The sequence below is a fragment of the Lichenostomus cassidix genome, chromosome 11, assembly GCF_008360975.1.
Source record: "Lichenostomus cassidix isolate B80296 chromosome 11, HeHo_3.0, whole genome shotgun sequence".
Classification (NCBI taxonomy): Eukaryota; Metazoa; Chordata; class Aves; order Passeriformes; family Meliphagidae; genus Lichenostomus; species Lichenostomus cassidix.
The window spans coordinates 8,574,086-8,589,047 of NC_139492.1; the positions used below are offsets into that span (position 1 = coordinate 8,574,086).

General features: G+C 40.6%; 2 protein-coding genes across 6 annotated transcripts; one reads left to right on the top strand and one right to left on the bottom strand.

Moving 5' to 3' along the window:
* Nucleotides 1-947: 947 nt before the first annotated feature.
* On the bottom strand, nucleotides 948-9,384 carry DNAAF1 (dynein axonemal assembly factor 1). 2 transcript variants are annotated; one of them, XM_085071767.1, is made up of 11 exons: nucleotides 9,130-9,384; nucleotides 8,155-8,287; nucleotides 7,225-7,316; nucleotides 6,627-6,848; nucleotides 5,725-5,891; nucleotides 5,350-5,471; nucleotides 4,622-4,806; nucleotides 3,903-4,163; nucleotides 3,194-3,303; nucleotides 1,636-1,984; nucleotides 948-1,342 (listed from the first exon to the last, which is right to left on the bottom strand). In XM_085071767.1, exons 1-11 carry the CDS (start codon nucleotides 9,209-9,211, stop codon nucleotides 1,245-1,247), a joined length of 1,821 nt encoding a protein of 606 aa, XP_084927893.1. In that variant the 5' UTR covers nucleotides 9,212-9,384; the 3' UTR covers nucleotides 948-1,244. The 2 variants fall into 2 exon arrangements, with proteins under 2 accessions (XP_084927893.1, XP_084927892.1); XM_085071766.1 differs by having other exon boundaries at nucleotides 1,636-1,987; nucleotides 9,130-9,382.
* Nucleotides 9,385-9,406: 22 nt separating this feature from the next.
* Nucleotides 9,407-14,887, top strand: LOC146432250 (hydroxysteroid dehydrogenase-like protein 1). Of its 4 annotated transcripts, XM_085071784.1 has the most exons (6): nucleotides 9,449-9,497; nucleotides 10,012-10,068; nucleotides 10,246-10,478; nucleotides 11,086-11,531; nucleotides 13,467-13,694; nucleotides 14,601-14,887. In XM_085071784.1, the coding sequence occupies exons 3-6, from the start codon at nucleotides 10,250-10,252 to the stop codon at nucleotides 14,703-14,705; spliced, it is 1,008 nt and encodes a 335-aa protein (XP_084927910.1). In that variant the 5' UTR covers nucleotides 9,449-9,497; nucleotides 10,012-10,068; nucleotides 10,246-10,249; the 3' UTR covers nucleotides 14,706-14,887. The 4 variants fall into 4 exon arrangements, with proteins under 4 accessions (XP_084927909.1, XP_084927910.1, XP_084927907.1 ...); XM_085071783.1 differs by lacking the exon at nucleotides 10,012-10,068 and having other exon boundaries at nucleotides 9,407-9,497; XM_085071781.1 differs by lacking the exon at nucleotides 9,449-9,497 and having other exon boundaries at nucleotides 9,687-10,068.
* The last annotated feature ends 75 nt before the right edge of the window (nucleotides 14,888-14,962 follow it).

The window sequence follows — 14,962 nt, forward strand, 5'->3', positions numbered from 1 at the left end:
CCCATTTGTCCTATTTTTCTCGCTTTCAGTGCCAACAGAGCTCAAACTTCACTCTTAGAATTATTTTTCTAAATCTTTTGTTTGCAAACATATAGTTATCCTTTCTGCTTACTTGTTTTTAGTGTAGTAAGTGGATACCAGGACAGGCACTAAAACACACCATGGAAAATGCAAAACCCGAAGTCCTCAAAATAGTCCTTATCCAGCTTTCTGTCAGGAAAGGAAACAGCTGCTTTTTTAGGATGGAGCTCATACAGGTTTGTGGCAGCATTTGCAGCTTTCTGAAGAACAGGTTCCTGTGCTGGTGCTTTTGGATAAACCTGTTCTCCACAGGCTGTTGGCTTACCTCTGCCCTGTCCTGGGGACCACGGCTTTTAACAGCATGTTTTAAATCATGCAAGGTGGAAAATGGCTGAAATTTAAAGCAACTGTGTTGTCCTCTCTAAAGGCTTTTAAAATTATTTTGGGTTACTGTGAGGTCTGGTTCTCTTGCCACCAGATGGCACCTAAGCCCAGCTAATAGGAATACATCTTTTCAACAAGCCCACAGTAATATTTAATTTCTTTAAATGTGCACACCTACAAGAATTGGTAAATTCTATTTATTACAAATTATTAGAGATGTATAGAAACATGAAAAAAAACATTTACCTAAACTTGGCTATACTCAAAATCCAGATCCTGAAACACATCTCAATGAAAAACAATAAAAGCAGCAGATATAAGTGTATGTTTCATTACAGATGCCCTAAAAAGTAAAATCAGATTTTCTGTGCATGGATGCTATTTCTGCATCTGTTTAAGCATAAAAATAATCATAATGTCAAGGAATATTAGATCAGTAAAATATCCCATCAAGAAGCAATCTCCATTTGCCATTGGAGTCCATCTGCTATGATGTACACTGGGATGGACTTAAAATATAAAACACCAAGTTAAAATATATGTGATTACAAATAGAAACTTTATTTAATTCAAATGACAGACATACTGAATTATGCTTGAAACTGCATCTGTAATGAAACTCTAATATATAAATATTTAACTAAGGCATTTCTAGATGGATGCAAAGGCACAAATAACACAAGACTGGAATTTAACCTCAAAACAATAGTTTTCAAAGTAGTGAACAGGCAGCTGCCCTGAGGAGCTTGGAGCCAAGTGAGTTTTGGCCTCCATATTTTGGGAATATTTTAGTCAGCCAGACACTGTGCTCCAGATTTGGTCTGTTTTTATCAAAATGATCAATCCAATCCACTCTCACCATCATTGTCACCTTGTGCTTTGTGATGACATCCTTCCCCCTCAGCCAGGCCCCGTGCCTCTCCATCACTGTCATTCCCTGTTAAAAGCACAAACGCAAAAAGCAAATGAAATTCACTCATGGTCTTTAATACTGAGGAAAGAAATACAGAGCCCATTTTTAAAAAAACATTTCTTACACAGGATTTCTTAGTAAGAAATCCTGTGTAGAAAAAGAGAAAACATTTTAATTCCTAATTTATTAAGATTCCCACATAAATAAAAGGAGGAGGCAATTGTCAGTAACAATCTTCAACAGGAGATGAACAGATCCTTAGTGTGTCTGTGCCACCCCTGTTTTCTCTGTGATTAATAATGTCACCGTAATCTTACCATCCGCTTCCCACGAGCTTGGGTCATCTGCTTGATGGCAGACTGGTGACAACAGTAGATGATCCTTGGGCTCAGTGATTATCTCTTCTATCAAGGGTTTCATAGGGGCTACCTCTTTATCTTTGATCTCCAAGTATCTTTCTGAATTATCAGGCTCTGTAAAGAAGCTTTCAAGAAGGGGTCTTAAGTGCTCCTTTTCATGCTCTTTATGTTTCCGACGTACATTTGAAAAAATTGCTGTTGGAACTTCCTCTACTGAATTCTCAAACATGCTTTTATTGTTTTCCACTAATGCAGAATTGCTGTCATTTGTCACTTCAGAAATTATTTCAATCTTTGGGTGACAGTCCTGCTGTAAAGGTAAAAATGTAATTGAAAAATTATTCTTAGATATAAAAGCTAAAGGATGGGTAAATATCTCTTGGACTCATGTAACAGTTGTGAGCTTTAATGTGCTGTTCTCATAAAATATATGGAATATGTGCTTCAACCATAGCTCTGCTGCTTTGTGGATGAATGTTAGATTAGCAATTTCTCAGGCATCAGCAATGAACTGACCATAAACTAATTAACAGTACATAAAAAGAGCAGCCATTTCAGCAATGTGTGGGCTCTGTTCTAACATTTTACTCCAAACAAGGGAACCCGACCAACATCTTCATCTGCCTGCGGCTGAGAACTGAGCACACTTTGGAGCAGGACAGCTGCTAACACATCCTCTTTCCCTAATCCTCCTTCCTTGCCTGCTTTTAATTGGAGGTTTTGTTGGCCAAGACATTTTGCAACCCTGTTATGAGTTATGCCTTATGCTGACTGTAGGAACAGTCGGAATTATCTTGGAAAGACTTGTAAGAACACGTACTGTACCAGCCTCTGTCTCCAGCAAGACCAGTATGATTCTAAGATCAGCATGAGAATCAAAACTGTGCTTTTAATCTTTGTTGTCTTCTTTTTTTCTCTTCTATTTCTGCTTACAGGCTTGTGCCTAAAAGATTAGTTTGAGCAGAGCAAAACACTAAGATGGACAAAGACTGGTGTGCAGTGGAGAGGAGGAGTTTCAATCTCTCTGTGATTTCAGTTGAAAAGTCAGATTTTATTCAGCAGCCAGGCAATTTGCACCATATTAGTATTGGTAACGGATATTTTAAGACTAAACTTCAGTATAATGCTACATCCTATTAAGAAATTAAACTTATGTAACTGTTGCATTACTGATCATAAGTTTTTATTCTATTTTTGCTATACAATTTCTATTTTTGCTATACAATATAAAAACATCAGATTAAACTGCAGGTGATTTACAGGGCAAAAGGATTTATAGGATAAAAATTTAAGGACAAAATAAACTTTGGAAGCATTCTTTATATATGCTCCACTGGAGAGAACACCCCAGCAACTTTACTTTTTGGGGACTTTTTTCTTACTTTCTTTTTATTTTTCCTAACAGTAGACCTTTCTTAAAAACCTGCCCATACAATTTTTTTTAGCCAGAATGTTACAAGAATTAACTTGGAGAAGATAATGTCCATAAGTGAACTTCTCTGAACCCAATACATACATCAAGGCAAAGCTTCTCCAGTGTCTCCAGTTTGAACTGTTCACTTTCAGTATAATTATCCCTCTCAGAAAGCATGGCCTTGTCAGTGGCTGTCTCCTGTCCTGGCAGATCTAAAGAATAAACAACAGTCAGTTGCAGAGAACTAATAGAATAAAAAAATGTCTATATTGTAACAGCAAGCACTGCAAAACCAAACTGCTGGGGACCTGACTACCACTGCAGAGTTCACAGCTGAATACAGCACTTTGTCTTTCTGTGATATTCTGGGTCTCTCTTATATTGTATATATCAATATTTGCATTTTGAAATAATGTGTTCACAAATCTATAAAAGCATTCTCCCACGTGTGTGAAGGCACCTCTACAGTGATGACCAGCTTCTGTTGGCAGATAGTCTGCACAGTTTATGTGGGAGCAAGGAAAGAGTAAACTCTCCTGGCCTGTCACTAAACCTGGCATGTTTGAGAAGTTCCACCTTTAAGTTGCAGAAGTTGCAGGTTGAGCCTTCAGAATTTTACTATTTGTTGTATTTAAAGAACATTTTACCCAGTACTGCTTGATTTCACCTAGTCACTGTGGAAATCTAATGGAGTATTTTTATGTATGAATCAGTTAGCTTGAGCCACAGCAGAGGCAGTGCTACACTAAGACAGTTTGGTTCATCATCTCTACATCCTCAGTTTAGTTTGGTTCTTCACTGTGTGCTTTACCATTGGTCTCCTTGTTGAAATTTGTGCATTTGTAGGAGTCTGGTTCCTGTGCATCCTCTTGAACTTCATCAGGAGTATTTCCAGATGTGAAATCTCTGTTATCGCCTCTATTTGGTAGAAGTGTTATCACTTCATCACAAACATCAAAACCTTTGTTTTTAAATTTCTCAGTCTTTTCTTGAGCTGCTGCTTCTTCTGACCTCTTTGAAGTCTCTGAGGTATTAGAATTTCCATCACCATCTTTTGAATTTGCAGGTGCTCCTACAGAAGAAGCAATTTCATTAAAATTGCTGAGCTAATCTACCATTGCTCATTTTAAATATCCAAACACTACTACATTGGCCTAAAATATGCAACAAAAGCATCTATTTTGTTTGAGCAGCTATTCATGGATGATTAGTTCTCTCAAGACTGCAGCAATGCTGTGGGTTTTCCCAGTCCAACTCCTCAGTAAACAGAAGTTTCCAGAAAACAAAATCATCTAGAGAAAACACTTAAATAATAATTGTCTGGTACTTGTAATACTTTGAAAAGACTCACAAGTGACTATATATTTAAATATATACTTGAGGGCTTTGATGGATCAACAAGTGCTGGTTACCCTCTCCTTTGTGCAATACACTTGCTTGCAGAAAAAGTTTTACTTCCACAGATAAAGACTCCTCTGCACATTCAAACTGAAGTGGTCACAGACATCTTCCAAAATACTAAGCACAAACCTTCTACGGTATCTGTTGCAACTCCTTCCATGCACTTTTGTTTCTTCTCTTCCTCTGCTTTTTGCCTAAGTGCTGCTAATGCATCAATGCTATCTTGGATTTTTCTTCTCTCTCTAGTTTCCCAATTTTCCCTTTCTGCTCTTTCAGCTTCAAGCCCTCCAACAGCCCAGGCTTCTGCACAGGCTCTAATGAAAACACAAAAGCTCACTGTAATACAGCTATTAAAGCCCATCTTTGCAATGAGAGAGAAATTTAAAAGAGCTTGCAACAGCGCAAAATAGGTGCAAGAGAAAAAAGCAGATAGCAGTGACAATCCCTTATGCAACAAGGATACACGTTTTTCTCGTCTTGTACATGGAACTGAAACAAAAGAAATAGAGATATCCAAATGCTGGTGATTACACCACTAGAGGTTGGTCTGATCTTGGCTCAGCTCCTCCAAACACCTGCTTAGTTTCTGTTGAAATCAAGATTTGCTTCTGGCCTACAAACGTGGTGTAAGACAATTCTGCTCAAGAATTATTTTGTGAAAAAATACACTGCTTTTTTCTAGGCATGCTAGATGTAGAACTCTGTAGTACAATACTCTTCTCCTCGAAGTCACCCATCTTTAATAAATTATACTGGTCAGTCTTCTTTTCCTTCCATGACAGTATTGACAAAAAATGGATGAGTGATCATTAGCACTTTTACACTTGCTGTGTAAAGAAGATGGCTGTGCTTCTTACCTATCCTTTGGGAAAACTGGTCTGTCATCCAGATATGTCAGTTGTTTTAGTCGAACAATGAGTGTTTTTCTATAATTAGTAATTTTCTTTATCACCTCGTTTCCCATCAAATTCAGCACATGCTAGAGAAACAAGGGAAAAAATTTTTAAACTTGAGTAGAAAACCTCCCAATCTGGATATGCACTTTCCTTGTCATTTCAAAAGCAAGAAATGAATAAAACATCCAGGGTGTTACAGGTGATCTACAAGAAACAAAATAATGTTTAATAACATTTCTTTTAGACTGATACCTATAGGGTACTGAACTACCCAACAAAGCCACTTAATGGGGTTCACCTGCATACAATACAAACCCTCAGCTATTTTTGGCTTACCAGATTAGGCATGGTCTCCAGAACGGTTACAATACTGGGATCACTTAGACTGTTGTGGGAAAGATCAAGAACGGAAATACTTGGGCATTCTTGCAAGTGCTGGATGTCTTCCACTGTTCGTAACTTATTGTGAGCAATCTGCAGAGTCTGCAGGACTTTCAGACAAGCTGCCAGACAAGAACAGTACAATGAAAGGTAAGAGTTGTTGCTTCACAGAGGGTTTTCTGGAGCAAGTAAAAAACTGCATTGTCAAACTAATTGTTTATATTGAATTTGGAGCTTTTTTTAAAATTTGTTATTCTGCTACATGTACTTTTTGGCTAGGCCTCCAAAGCTGCTTTCTTCACCCCAGGGAAAAATAGCTGCTTGATTTTAGGATGGTGATTGTATTTAAATCACATTTCAAACTAATCAGTTGCACAAAAGCAAGAGCTTGTGTTTCAAAATTCTCCATTCTATGCAAATAGTAATGCAGAGGAATTGTTTTTTATTTTCTGCTGAAGTCAGAATGCATCTTTTAGAAGATATAAGATTTGGTAATTGTGTCTGCAACTGCCAAAGCACATCATAACTGTAAAGTAAATGGTGAAAACTGGATTGTCAGCCTGTCTGTAACACAGATAAGTATTGAGATGGTATTAAGAAGTGAGGAAAAACTATTTAATTATGCTAGGTTGCTAGGTATCCATGTGAAAGTAGTTCCTATGTATATTCTGTTTCTCAACTTAGGTTTGGTGCCTCAACAGAAGCCCTGTGGGCTTTGGTATGGATATTGTGCAAAATTCTAACACAAAAAAATCCCTTGAAACTTGTGCCACTAGTAAAAGCTTAGTCAGAGTTTAGGGAATATGGGCTTGAACATGTTGCACCAGGCTAAAACATGTTGCACCAGCAGTTCTTACAGAGATTCTCAATGGTCCTAATGTAGTTGTTACTGATATTGAGGGAATCCAACTTTTTCAAGGGTTCAAGGTTTTCAATTTTCTCAATTAAATTGAGTTGCAAGTAGAGGGAACGCAACTCCGTCTGAGCCTCCAAATTCTCAATTTTTCTTAAGCCATTGCATTGCAGAAACAAACACTTCAGTCCAGTATATTCTTCAAGATTCTCCAAGCGGTCAAATCCTGCGGAGAAAAAAAGATGTTTTAAAATGAAATGGCATTGCCTGAAAACAATGGAAGAGAAAATATGTATATTTTGCCAGGCCAGTATTTTAAGACATTTCTCAGAGGCTCCTGTTTCAGGAAAAAGCCCCAAAAATATGTCCCTTGATTCCTACTGATCCTTTGAATGGCTCCACAAAGTGAGCTAGATGTATAATCAGTTTACTTTTCTACCTTCATATTGACTCATTTTGTTTCCCAAATCCAGTATTATATAAAATCGTGTTTCTAGTTTAAAAGAATGTCTAGATACTTTACTTCAGTAAGCCATGAAATAGATTTTGTGCTAAAATGCTACTTAGAATGATCAATCAAAGCAGTCATGTCCACATCTTACCTTTATAATGCAAGTAAAGTGTATCATTTAAATGCGGGGTCCAGTATAATTTCTGCTGTTTACAGATGTCTAGCAGAACCTTTTTTGTCATTCTAAAGTAGTACAGGAAGCAGAAGCAAAATAAAAAATGTGTTTCAGTGCACATTCTGAAATCTTTGGTTTCCTTACAGATTCCAATGCAACACAATTAACAGTTGTTTCCTGCAAGAGAAACAGCTACAGCTTTCAAAATTATATTCCAAATAAAAATAAAGCAATGTGTTTTTTTTAGTGTGGCTTTTAATTTCTACCTTTAAAGTGAGTTACCAGGCCCTTCTGCTAAAAAAATAGAGTTCCTAGGAAAATGGGCAGGGAATTAGAGAGTCCATCTTCTTAGAAAAAGGCAGCATGATTCTATGTTAGCTTCTGGTTCCTTCCTCTCCAGTTCTTTCTGCCATTCCTTGTTGCTTTGGTACAGGACCTTTGGTGGCAGAGCCAAAATGCAACATTTTTCTCAGACTAGAAAAATCAATAGTTATCAACCTAATATTTTAACAAAATGCTGAAAAACTCTAAAGTTGCACCCAAGAAAGTTTTAATATACAGCTGTGGCTGGCTGGGAATGCCATTAGGAATTAACCTAATGCCTTTTCTGAACTGATATGGAGAAATGGTTAAATCTACTGGCAAATGACTTCCACAGGAAGTTTGGACAATTCTCTCCAGATTCATTACATGAATACATCGTGTGGTGAGAATGTAGTTTGGTGCCACGGCCATAAAAACCAAACATCTGTACAGATGCTGGAAATATCACTAGTACTTGATTTATCCGTTATTCTCAAGTTCATCTTCAAAATTGTTCGCCAGAACTGAGATGAACACACAGAATAGCAAAACTCCTGATGATGTCAAGATGTAAATAAAACACATCCACAATCAATGTATTACCTTAAAGAGCCCTTCCTTTCTGCTGGCTTTTGAGTGGGTGAGCTGGTTCCAGACTTGTGATCAGATGATTTTTGCTCATTCTCCTGGTCTGCTCTGGACATAGAGTTGACTTCTTTCTCTTGAGTTTTAACAGCTTCATAAATAAGAAAACAAGTTGCAGTTTAACAGCAAGGGTGGGGAAAATGTGTCATTGTCAATTACTTTAGAGAGATATTGAAGAGCACTTGAATATCAATTTCAAGCAGAGTCATCTACCTCTTCTACAAATTTACCCTTTTGCACTCCTTGGAAAGTGTCTTTACACTGTCTTTAATTAATTGCAATTTCAGTATTTCGCTCTTCAGATACTTGGCCTGGACCTTCTACTTACACTTGTAGTCTGTGCATTTAAAGAAAAAGCGTGAACAAGATGATCGCATCAGCTTACTGAAATATGACTGTAATTAAAACGTAATATTCAGACATATTTAGTAACATAAGAGGCAATGGTCTGAAACTGATGCACAGAAGTTCCACCTGAACATAAGGAGCAATTTCTTTGCTGTGCGAGTGACCTTGCACTGGCACATCGCCCGGAGAGGGTGCAGAGTGAGCCTGACTGGAGGTATTGCAGAAGCATCTGGATGCAATCCTGTGCCATGGGCTCTGGCATGGCCCTGCTCGAGCAGGGAGGTTGGGCCAATGACCCACTGTGGTCCCTTCAAACCTGACCCACCTGTGACTAAAGATTGAGAGGTCAGGCTAGTTGTGTGATTACAACACTTGAACAAGTATCTCTCCAGCGACAGGAAAGTAAAGAAATATAAGGAAAGGAAGAAAGGCCACGGGAAGATAGCAACTGAGTATGCCTCAGTTTAGGCAGGATTTCAGTGACTTTGCTGGGAGAAAGCACACACTGGTATTTGCATCCAGATGAGTAGAACAGCCGAGATGGGCAGGCTTTGTGTCCCATCGAGCAAGCCGGAGGGAGCTCACCTGCGCTCACAGCGCTGCCCTCAGGCGCCGGCAGCTCCCCTCCGCGGCCGCCGCCCGGGTCCCCAGCGGGCGCCGCCTGCATGCTAACACCCCGAGCCGCTATCGGAGTTACGCTGGGACTCGTTGAGACACCATGTGCACAGGGTTCAGTGGGCGGCAGGGCCGGGAGGGAGCGCAGCCCGAGCTCCAGCCGCCGCCTCAGCCGCCTCCGCCGTGGCCATGGCGACGGCGTGCGCAGGCCCACAAGGCCCCGCGGCCGCTCCCGGCGGCCCCGCGCGGCACAGGCGGCGGGCGCGGGCAGCGCGGAGAGCTCGGCTCGGCTCGGCTCGGCTCGGCTCGGCTCGGCTCGGCTCGGCTCGGCCCTGCGGGTGAGGCGCCGCAGGTCGGGGCTGCCGCGGGGCTGGGCTCCGTCCGCTGCACCCGGGGCTGGTGCGGTCTTTCAGGGCCGAGGCGCCGGGGCAGCTCGCAGGGGCTGCGCGGGGAGGACTCGCCCGGAGCTCGCTGTCCTGCCCTGGGCGAGGGGCGGGCGGGGTGTGGCGGTGCTGGGCGGCTCATCGTGTCCTGCCGAGGCGAGGGCGGATCTGTGCTTGTTTTAAAAACGCATTAACTAGTAAAAGCCTTGCGAGGCGCCTGATGCGCTGCTCCGTGCCGTGGTTCAAGGACAGTGGCAGATGTGCTGCTTCTGACAGCGCTGGAGACTGACTTTCTGTCTCTGAGCCTCCTTTGTCTCTCAGGTAGCTTTTAGTCCTTGAAAGAGCCCCTTATTTCTTTGTGTCTCAGCTCTCTCGTGCTGGTTGTCGTTGCCTCTCTTTTCGATAGTTCTTTATCTTCCTGAATTAATCTTCACCTGTTCAGCTTCTACTTGAATTATTTTATTTACAGAATCGTTGATCAGTGACGTTGCAGTATAACTGATTAACAGTGAAACCCTAGAAAAAGGTGAGTATGATGGTAGGTGATACCCAAATTTTAGCAGACTGATTTGTGGCTTTTCTGCATCAAAACAGTGTTCAAAGTGTAATATGCTGAATCTTATAGGTTATCCATACAGTCTGAAAAGTTTACATGGCCCAGGAGGCAATTATAATTGCCTGTGTCTTTTTTTTTTTTGTTCAGGCTCATGATCACCATGGCTGCAGTGGATCAATTCTCCCTCTTGTACAGAGAAATCAGTCGCTCCTGCAGTTTGTATGTAGAAGCCCTGGCTATTGTTGGAGCTTGGTACATAGTCAGAAAGTGTGTGTTTCTGGCGTGGGACGCTTACAGCGCGCTCAGGCTGCACGTTATTCCGAAGCTGGCTGGGGAGGTTGATCTCGTCAAGAAGTACGGAAAATGGGCCGTGGTCACTGGTAAGAGATGAAGTGGTGAAGCTGCTTGTGCCAGTACTGTGAAACTTGGTAGCTTGTGCTGCTGTGTGAGCTTTATGTCACAAGCTGGAGTCTGTATTATGTCTGGTTGCAGGTTAGTCTGCCTGAGCAGTGGCTGTTGTTCATTGTCTTTATAAATTAATTCCTCAGGAGATGGGCAAGCTAAGTGAGTTGATAAACTGCTGAGAAAGAATCACAGCAATTGTAGCCCACATTTGCAAGGTACATCTTGAACATCTGCAAGTGTAGACAGAGATGCAGACAAGATCCTTTTTTTCCTATGATGTTTTCGTATGTGCTCTAGTTCTTCAGCAAGGTTTGAGTCCTGTACTTCTGACATCCCTGCTTTTCATTAAGGTTCTGCTTTGAGTTCTCTTGTTGTCACAGAAAATATAAAAGTTTTATGAGGGTATCTGCAGAAGCTGGTTGACAGTGTTGTCTTCACTGTTGTGTCTTTGCATTCAATATATTCAGTGCCACATGATCTCAGAAAAAAAGAACAAAGCTACAATATAAAGAACTGTCAAAGTAGAAGGCTGGGGTCGCTCTGTTTTTCACTTGTGTTTTCTACTGCTGTTTTCTCTTGCAGGTAGCACAGATGGAATTGGGAAAGCTTATGCTGAAGAACTGGCAAAGCATGGTGTCAACATCATCTTAGTCAGCAGAAACAAAGAGAAGCTGGAGGCTGTATCCAGGAGCATATCTGAAACCTATAACGTGGAAACAGATTTCATAGTAGCTGATTTCAGCAAGGGGCGTGAGCTTTACCCAGCCATTCAGGAGGCTCTGAAAGACAGAGAAATTGGGATTTTGGTCAATAATGTAGGAATGTTTTATGCCCACACAGACTATTTTACTAACCTGTCTGAGGATTTGCTATGGGACATGATGCATGTAAATATTGCTTCTGCTACCATGATGACGCATATCGTGCTGCCAGGCATGGTAAAGAAGAAGAAAGGAGCAATTGTGAACCTTTCTTCAGGAGTCTGTTGTCATCCAACGCCGATGTGGACAGTCTATGGAGCCTCCAAAGTAAGTTGTGGTGTAGTGTTAAATGCTATGCACTGGAAAGTACATTATAGGTTGGTTGTGTTATGAGGGTTTTTTTAACACGTTCAGCAAGAATGTCAAAATACTTGAATGTTTTCTGGGGGTTTGTTTAAATACTGGAAGTGAATGGTACATGTATTATGCAGTAAACTCCTCATCCTCACCAGTTCTGGGCTTTGAACCAAAGTCGGTGCTCTTGGATTTTGTGTGAACTGTGGCATAACAGTCATTCTAGGAGTAACGTTGCCTTTCTCAGATGCACAAAGCAGAGAGGCAGTTCAGTGGGTCCCATTGAAAAGGTCCAGAATTTCATCTCTCTCTTTTTCAGCTGATGTGTGCATATACCTCAAGCCTCTTGCATGCCAGTATTTGTTATCAAAAAGGGCTATGCTTGTTCTCAAGCCATCACTGTGACAAGGAGTGTGGCCAAATCAAGCCACAGCTTCATGTATCACCAAGGAGTGTTGTGCCATATTTGGGGACAAGTGAAAAGAGCTCCTCCATAATTGTCCTTCGTGAGGAGATCCAGCCAGTAATGAATGGGATGGGGCAGCTGGTGATGCTGGAAGAATGACTGCTCACGGTGATGGTGGATTTACGTTGGATGACATGCTGCTGAATCCACAAAAGCAACAGATTGTGGAAGGATCTCACCTAGATCCAGTGTCTAAACACAAGTGGTTATTGCTCCCAGCTGTCCGTGGCTGCCCTGTGTTGTAGCCTTGCTGCTGACATAGCTCTTGTATTTCTTTTGGCCTGGAGCAAAACCAGCTCTTATTACCCCAAGGTATAAAATTCCTTGCAGACTTCCTTCAGTGAAAACTGGCTTAAGATGATTGTTTCTGTGCAAGGTATCTCACCTTTTGATTATGCTAAGTGTATGTAGAACTGCACTTTGAATTAAAACAATTAAAAGGCTTGAATGAAAAAGAAGAAACAGAAATGTACTAAAGTTTCTTCGCTTAGCAGACATCATTAATCCAAAATTTAGATCAGCAATCCAGCTATAAGCCTGGCCTCAGAACACAGAAATGAGAACAAGCTTCTTCAACATCCTAAGCCTCTTTGTGCATTAACTAACAGTGCATGGTGTTTGAAGTGGTTGCTTTAGTTTTCCTAAAGGAGCTGTAAGAGCATTTGTACAAGATGCTTTCCCAACAAACTGTTGGGAAAACCTTTAGCAAGGCTGTTTGGGAGCAGCAGGAAGTCTGCTCACAAGCTGAGTCTAAAATGCTCTTTGTTAGTGAAAGCTGGCTGTGTGGCACAGCAGTAGCTTCAGCAGGGTAGGCATCAGTGTTGTTGCCCTGATAAGACTGAGCCAGGCTCATTTTTCAGTCTGATTCCAGCAGTCCCAGTTATCAGGCTTGTGCTTTTTTGTTATTCTGTAAAAGTAAAACGAGCTAGAGGAGGTAATGCAGATAGACATAAACAAATGAATAATTTTGGATAAGGAAGTGCCAGAGGTAACTAACTTGGCCTTTGGAGAAGACAGTTGAATGCAAAATTCACCTGTAAATTTATTAAAGAGTGGGACTTTATTTTCTTCTTCTGACAGTAGTAGGTAGAGCTGGCTGTAGAGCATCCTTGCAATGCCCCCAGAACAAAGTGGTTTTTTTAGATAAAATAAATGTTTTTGTACTATTTTTAAGCAGAAGTTGTCAGATTGTGTTAAGCAGTCACTTTGTCCTGCAAGTTACTGTACCATGGCAGGTTTATAGCAAATAATAACTCATGGAAATATTGATAATATTTCAGAAATTAATATTTTATATTATTTATTCATTTTTATTTATTGAACTGGTGTATAAAATATGTTACAACTTTTCTGTAATCTTAATAAAACCCTGCCTTGAGATTTTGTTTAAAAAAAAAAGGGAAAAAAAGAAACAAGTCTCCTTTCTGCTTTTATCTTTCTAGAGTTACCTCGACTATTTCAGTAGAGCACTACATTATGAGTATGCCTCTAAAGGAATTTTTGTTCAGAGTCTAATACCATTTGTAACTTCTACAAAAATGGTATCATACAGCAGCACTCTGTCAAAGAGATCTGTCTTTATTCCTACTGCTGAAGAATATGCAAGGCATGCTGTTTCTACTCTTGGGTTATCAATAAGGACCACTGGTTACTGGAAGCATGCAATACAGGTAATGGAATTCATTAAACTATTTCATGTTTTTCAGTAGAAGTAAATCAGCTGTTTACTTTCTTAGGAGTTTGAATGAAAGCTATGCTGATTCTGAAGAAGTGTAATATATATTATAGACTTTAAGGCATTGTGCCATGTTTTCTCACTAGTTCTGCTTTAGAAAATTATGCCTGGGCATGCTTATTTTTATGATCACAGAGTGAATCCAGTTCCCCCTTGAAATGCACAGCAAATAGGAAAGAGACAATTTTTTATTGAAAAGCAAAGAGCAACTCATTTCACTTGGGGTGTTGCTGACTGGGCAAGTGTTTCACTGTCTTCTGTAAACAGAAATAGCTTTTTTTCAGTCAATTTCTTGAGCATATTTCTGCTTTGGGGAAGAGTGGGTAGGGAGGATGGAATCATAGCAGGAAAAACCTCGTATTTTTGTTGTAAGCTACTGGAAGCAGGTGCTCCCATTTGTTAGGGTTTTCTTTTCTAGGGGCAGACTGTTTCATGCACACTGGTCTCATCTCATCCTACCTAGTGGCTTCCTATAGCATTGGGATGAGTAGATGGAAATGAAGAAGTGAGGATTAGTCCAAAAGGAATAAAAGAGATGGGATGGATTCTGGCAAGATGTGGCAGTTAAAGGAAGTGGACAGAGCTGCTGTTGTGAACTTGACCGAAACAGGATTCAGGATTTATTTGCAGAGCTTAACTGTTCAGCTGTGGGCGCTACTTTGGAAACAGCTAGATATATGTACTTACAAGGAGTTGAATATGAGGCTTAATTGATATTCAAGCACTTTTTGCCCTGCTTTAGTAGTGATTTGAGAAACTGTTTGTTTACATTAAGGGAATATATCCTAATCTGTGCCTTCCTTTCATTTTTTTTCTGTTGTCTCCCTGTGCTTCCCCACAGTTCACGCTGAGTGAATGTGTGCCTGAATGGCTGTGGGCATGCTCTTCACTGTACATTAGCAGAATTCTCCGCAAGCAAGCTTCTTTGACAGCCAAAGCGAAATAGGAACAGCTCGATGTCCTGGGAAATAATTCTGATCACTGGTGCAGAAATGTCTGATGAACCTTGGAGGACTTACTGTAACTTATCCATACCTTGTTAAGCAAGCTACCTAACCTAGACAGCAAAAGTCTGGATCCTGTCTGTATCCTTGTATTAAATAGCTCCTGTGCTGCTTTCCTTTGTGACACAGTGCTGATGTTCTTGATGTTAATCTCTGTTCAATTTCTCATTGAGATAACTGGGCAGGAGCAGGTACTGTT

Bases quoted from the DNA above. Each gene is read 5' to 3' on its own strand.
- DNAAF1 (XM_085071766.1), bottom strand. From the start codon at position 9,211: ATGCAGGCGGCGCCCGCTGGGGACCCGGGCGGCGGCCGCGGAGGGGAG. The intron at 5,892-6,626 runs GTAAGAACTGCT...CTTGTCTGGCAG, and splicing joins TAGGACCATTGAGAATCTCT to CTTGTCTGAAAGTCCTGCAG. The intron at 4,164-4,621 runs GTTTGTGCTTAG...CTTCTTCTGTAG, and splicing joins TGCAACAGATACCGTAGAAG to GAGCACCTGCAAATTCAAAA.
- LOC146432250 (XM_085071783.1), top strand. From the start codon at position 10,250: ATGATCACCATGGCTGCAGTGGATCAATTCTCCCTCTTGTACAGAGAA. The intron at 10,479-11,085 runs GTAAGAGATGAA...TTTCTCTTGCAG, and splicing joins AAAATGGGCCGTGGTCACTG to GTAGCACAGATGGAATTGGG. The intron at 11,532-13,466 runs GTAAGTTGTGGT...TTATCTTTCTAG, and splicing joins CAGTCTATGGAGCCTCCAAA to AGTTACCTCGACTATTTCAG.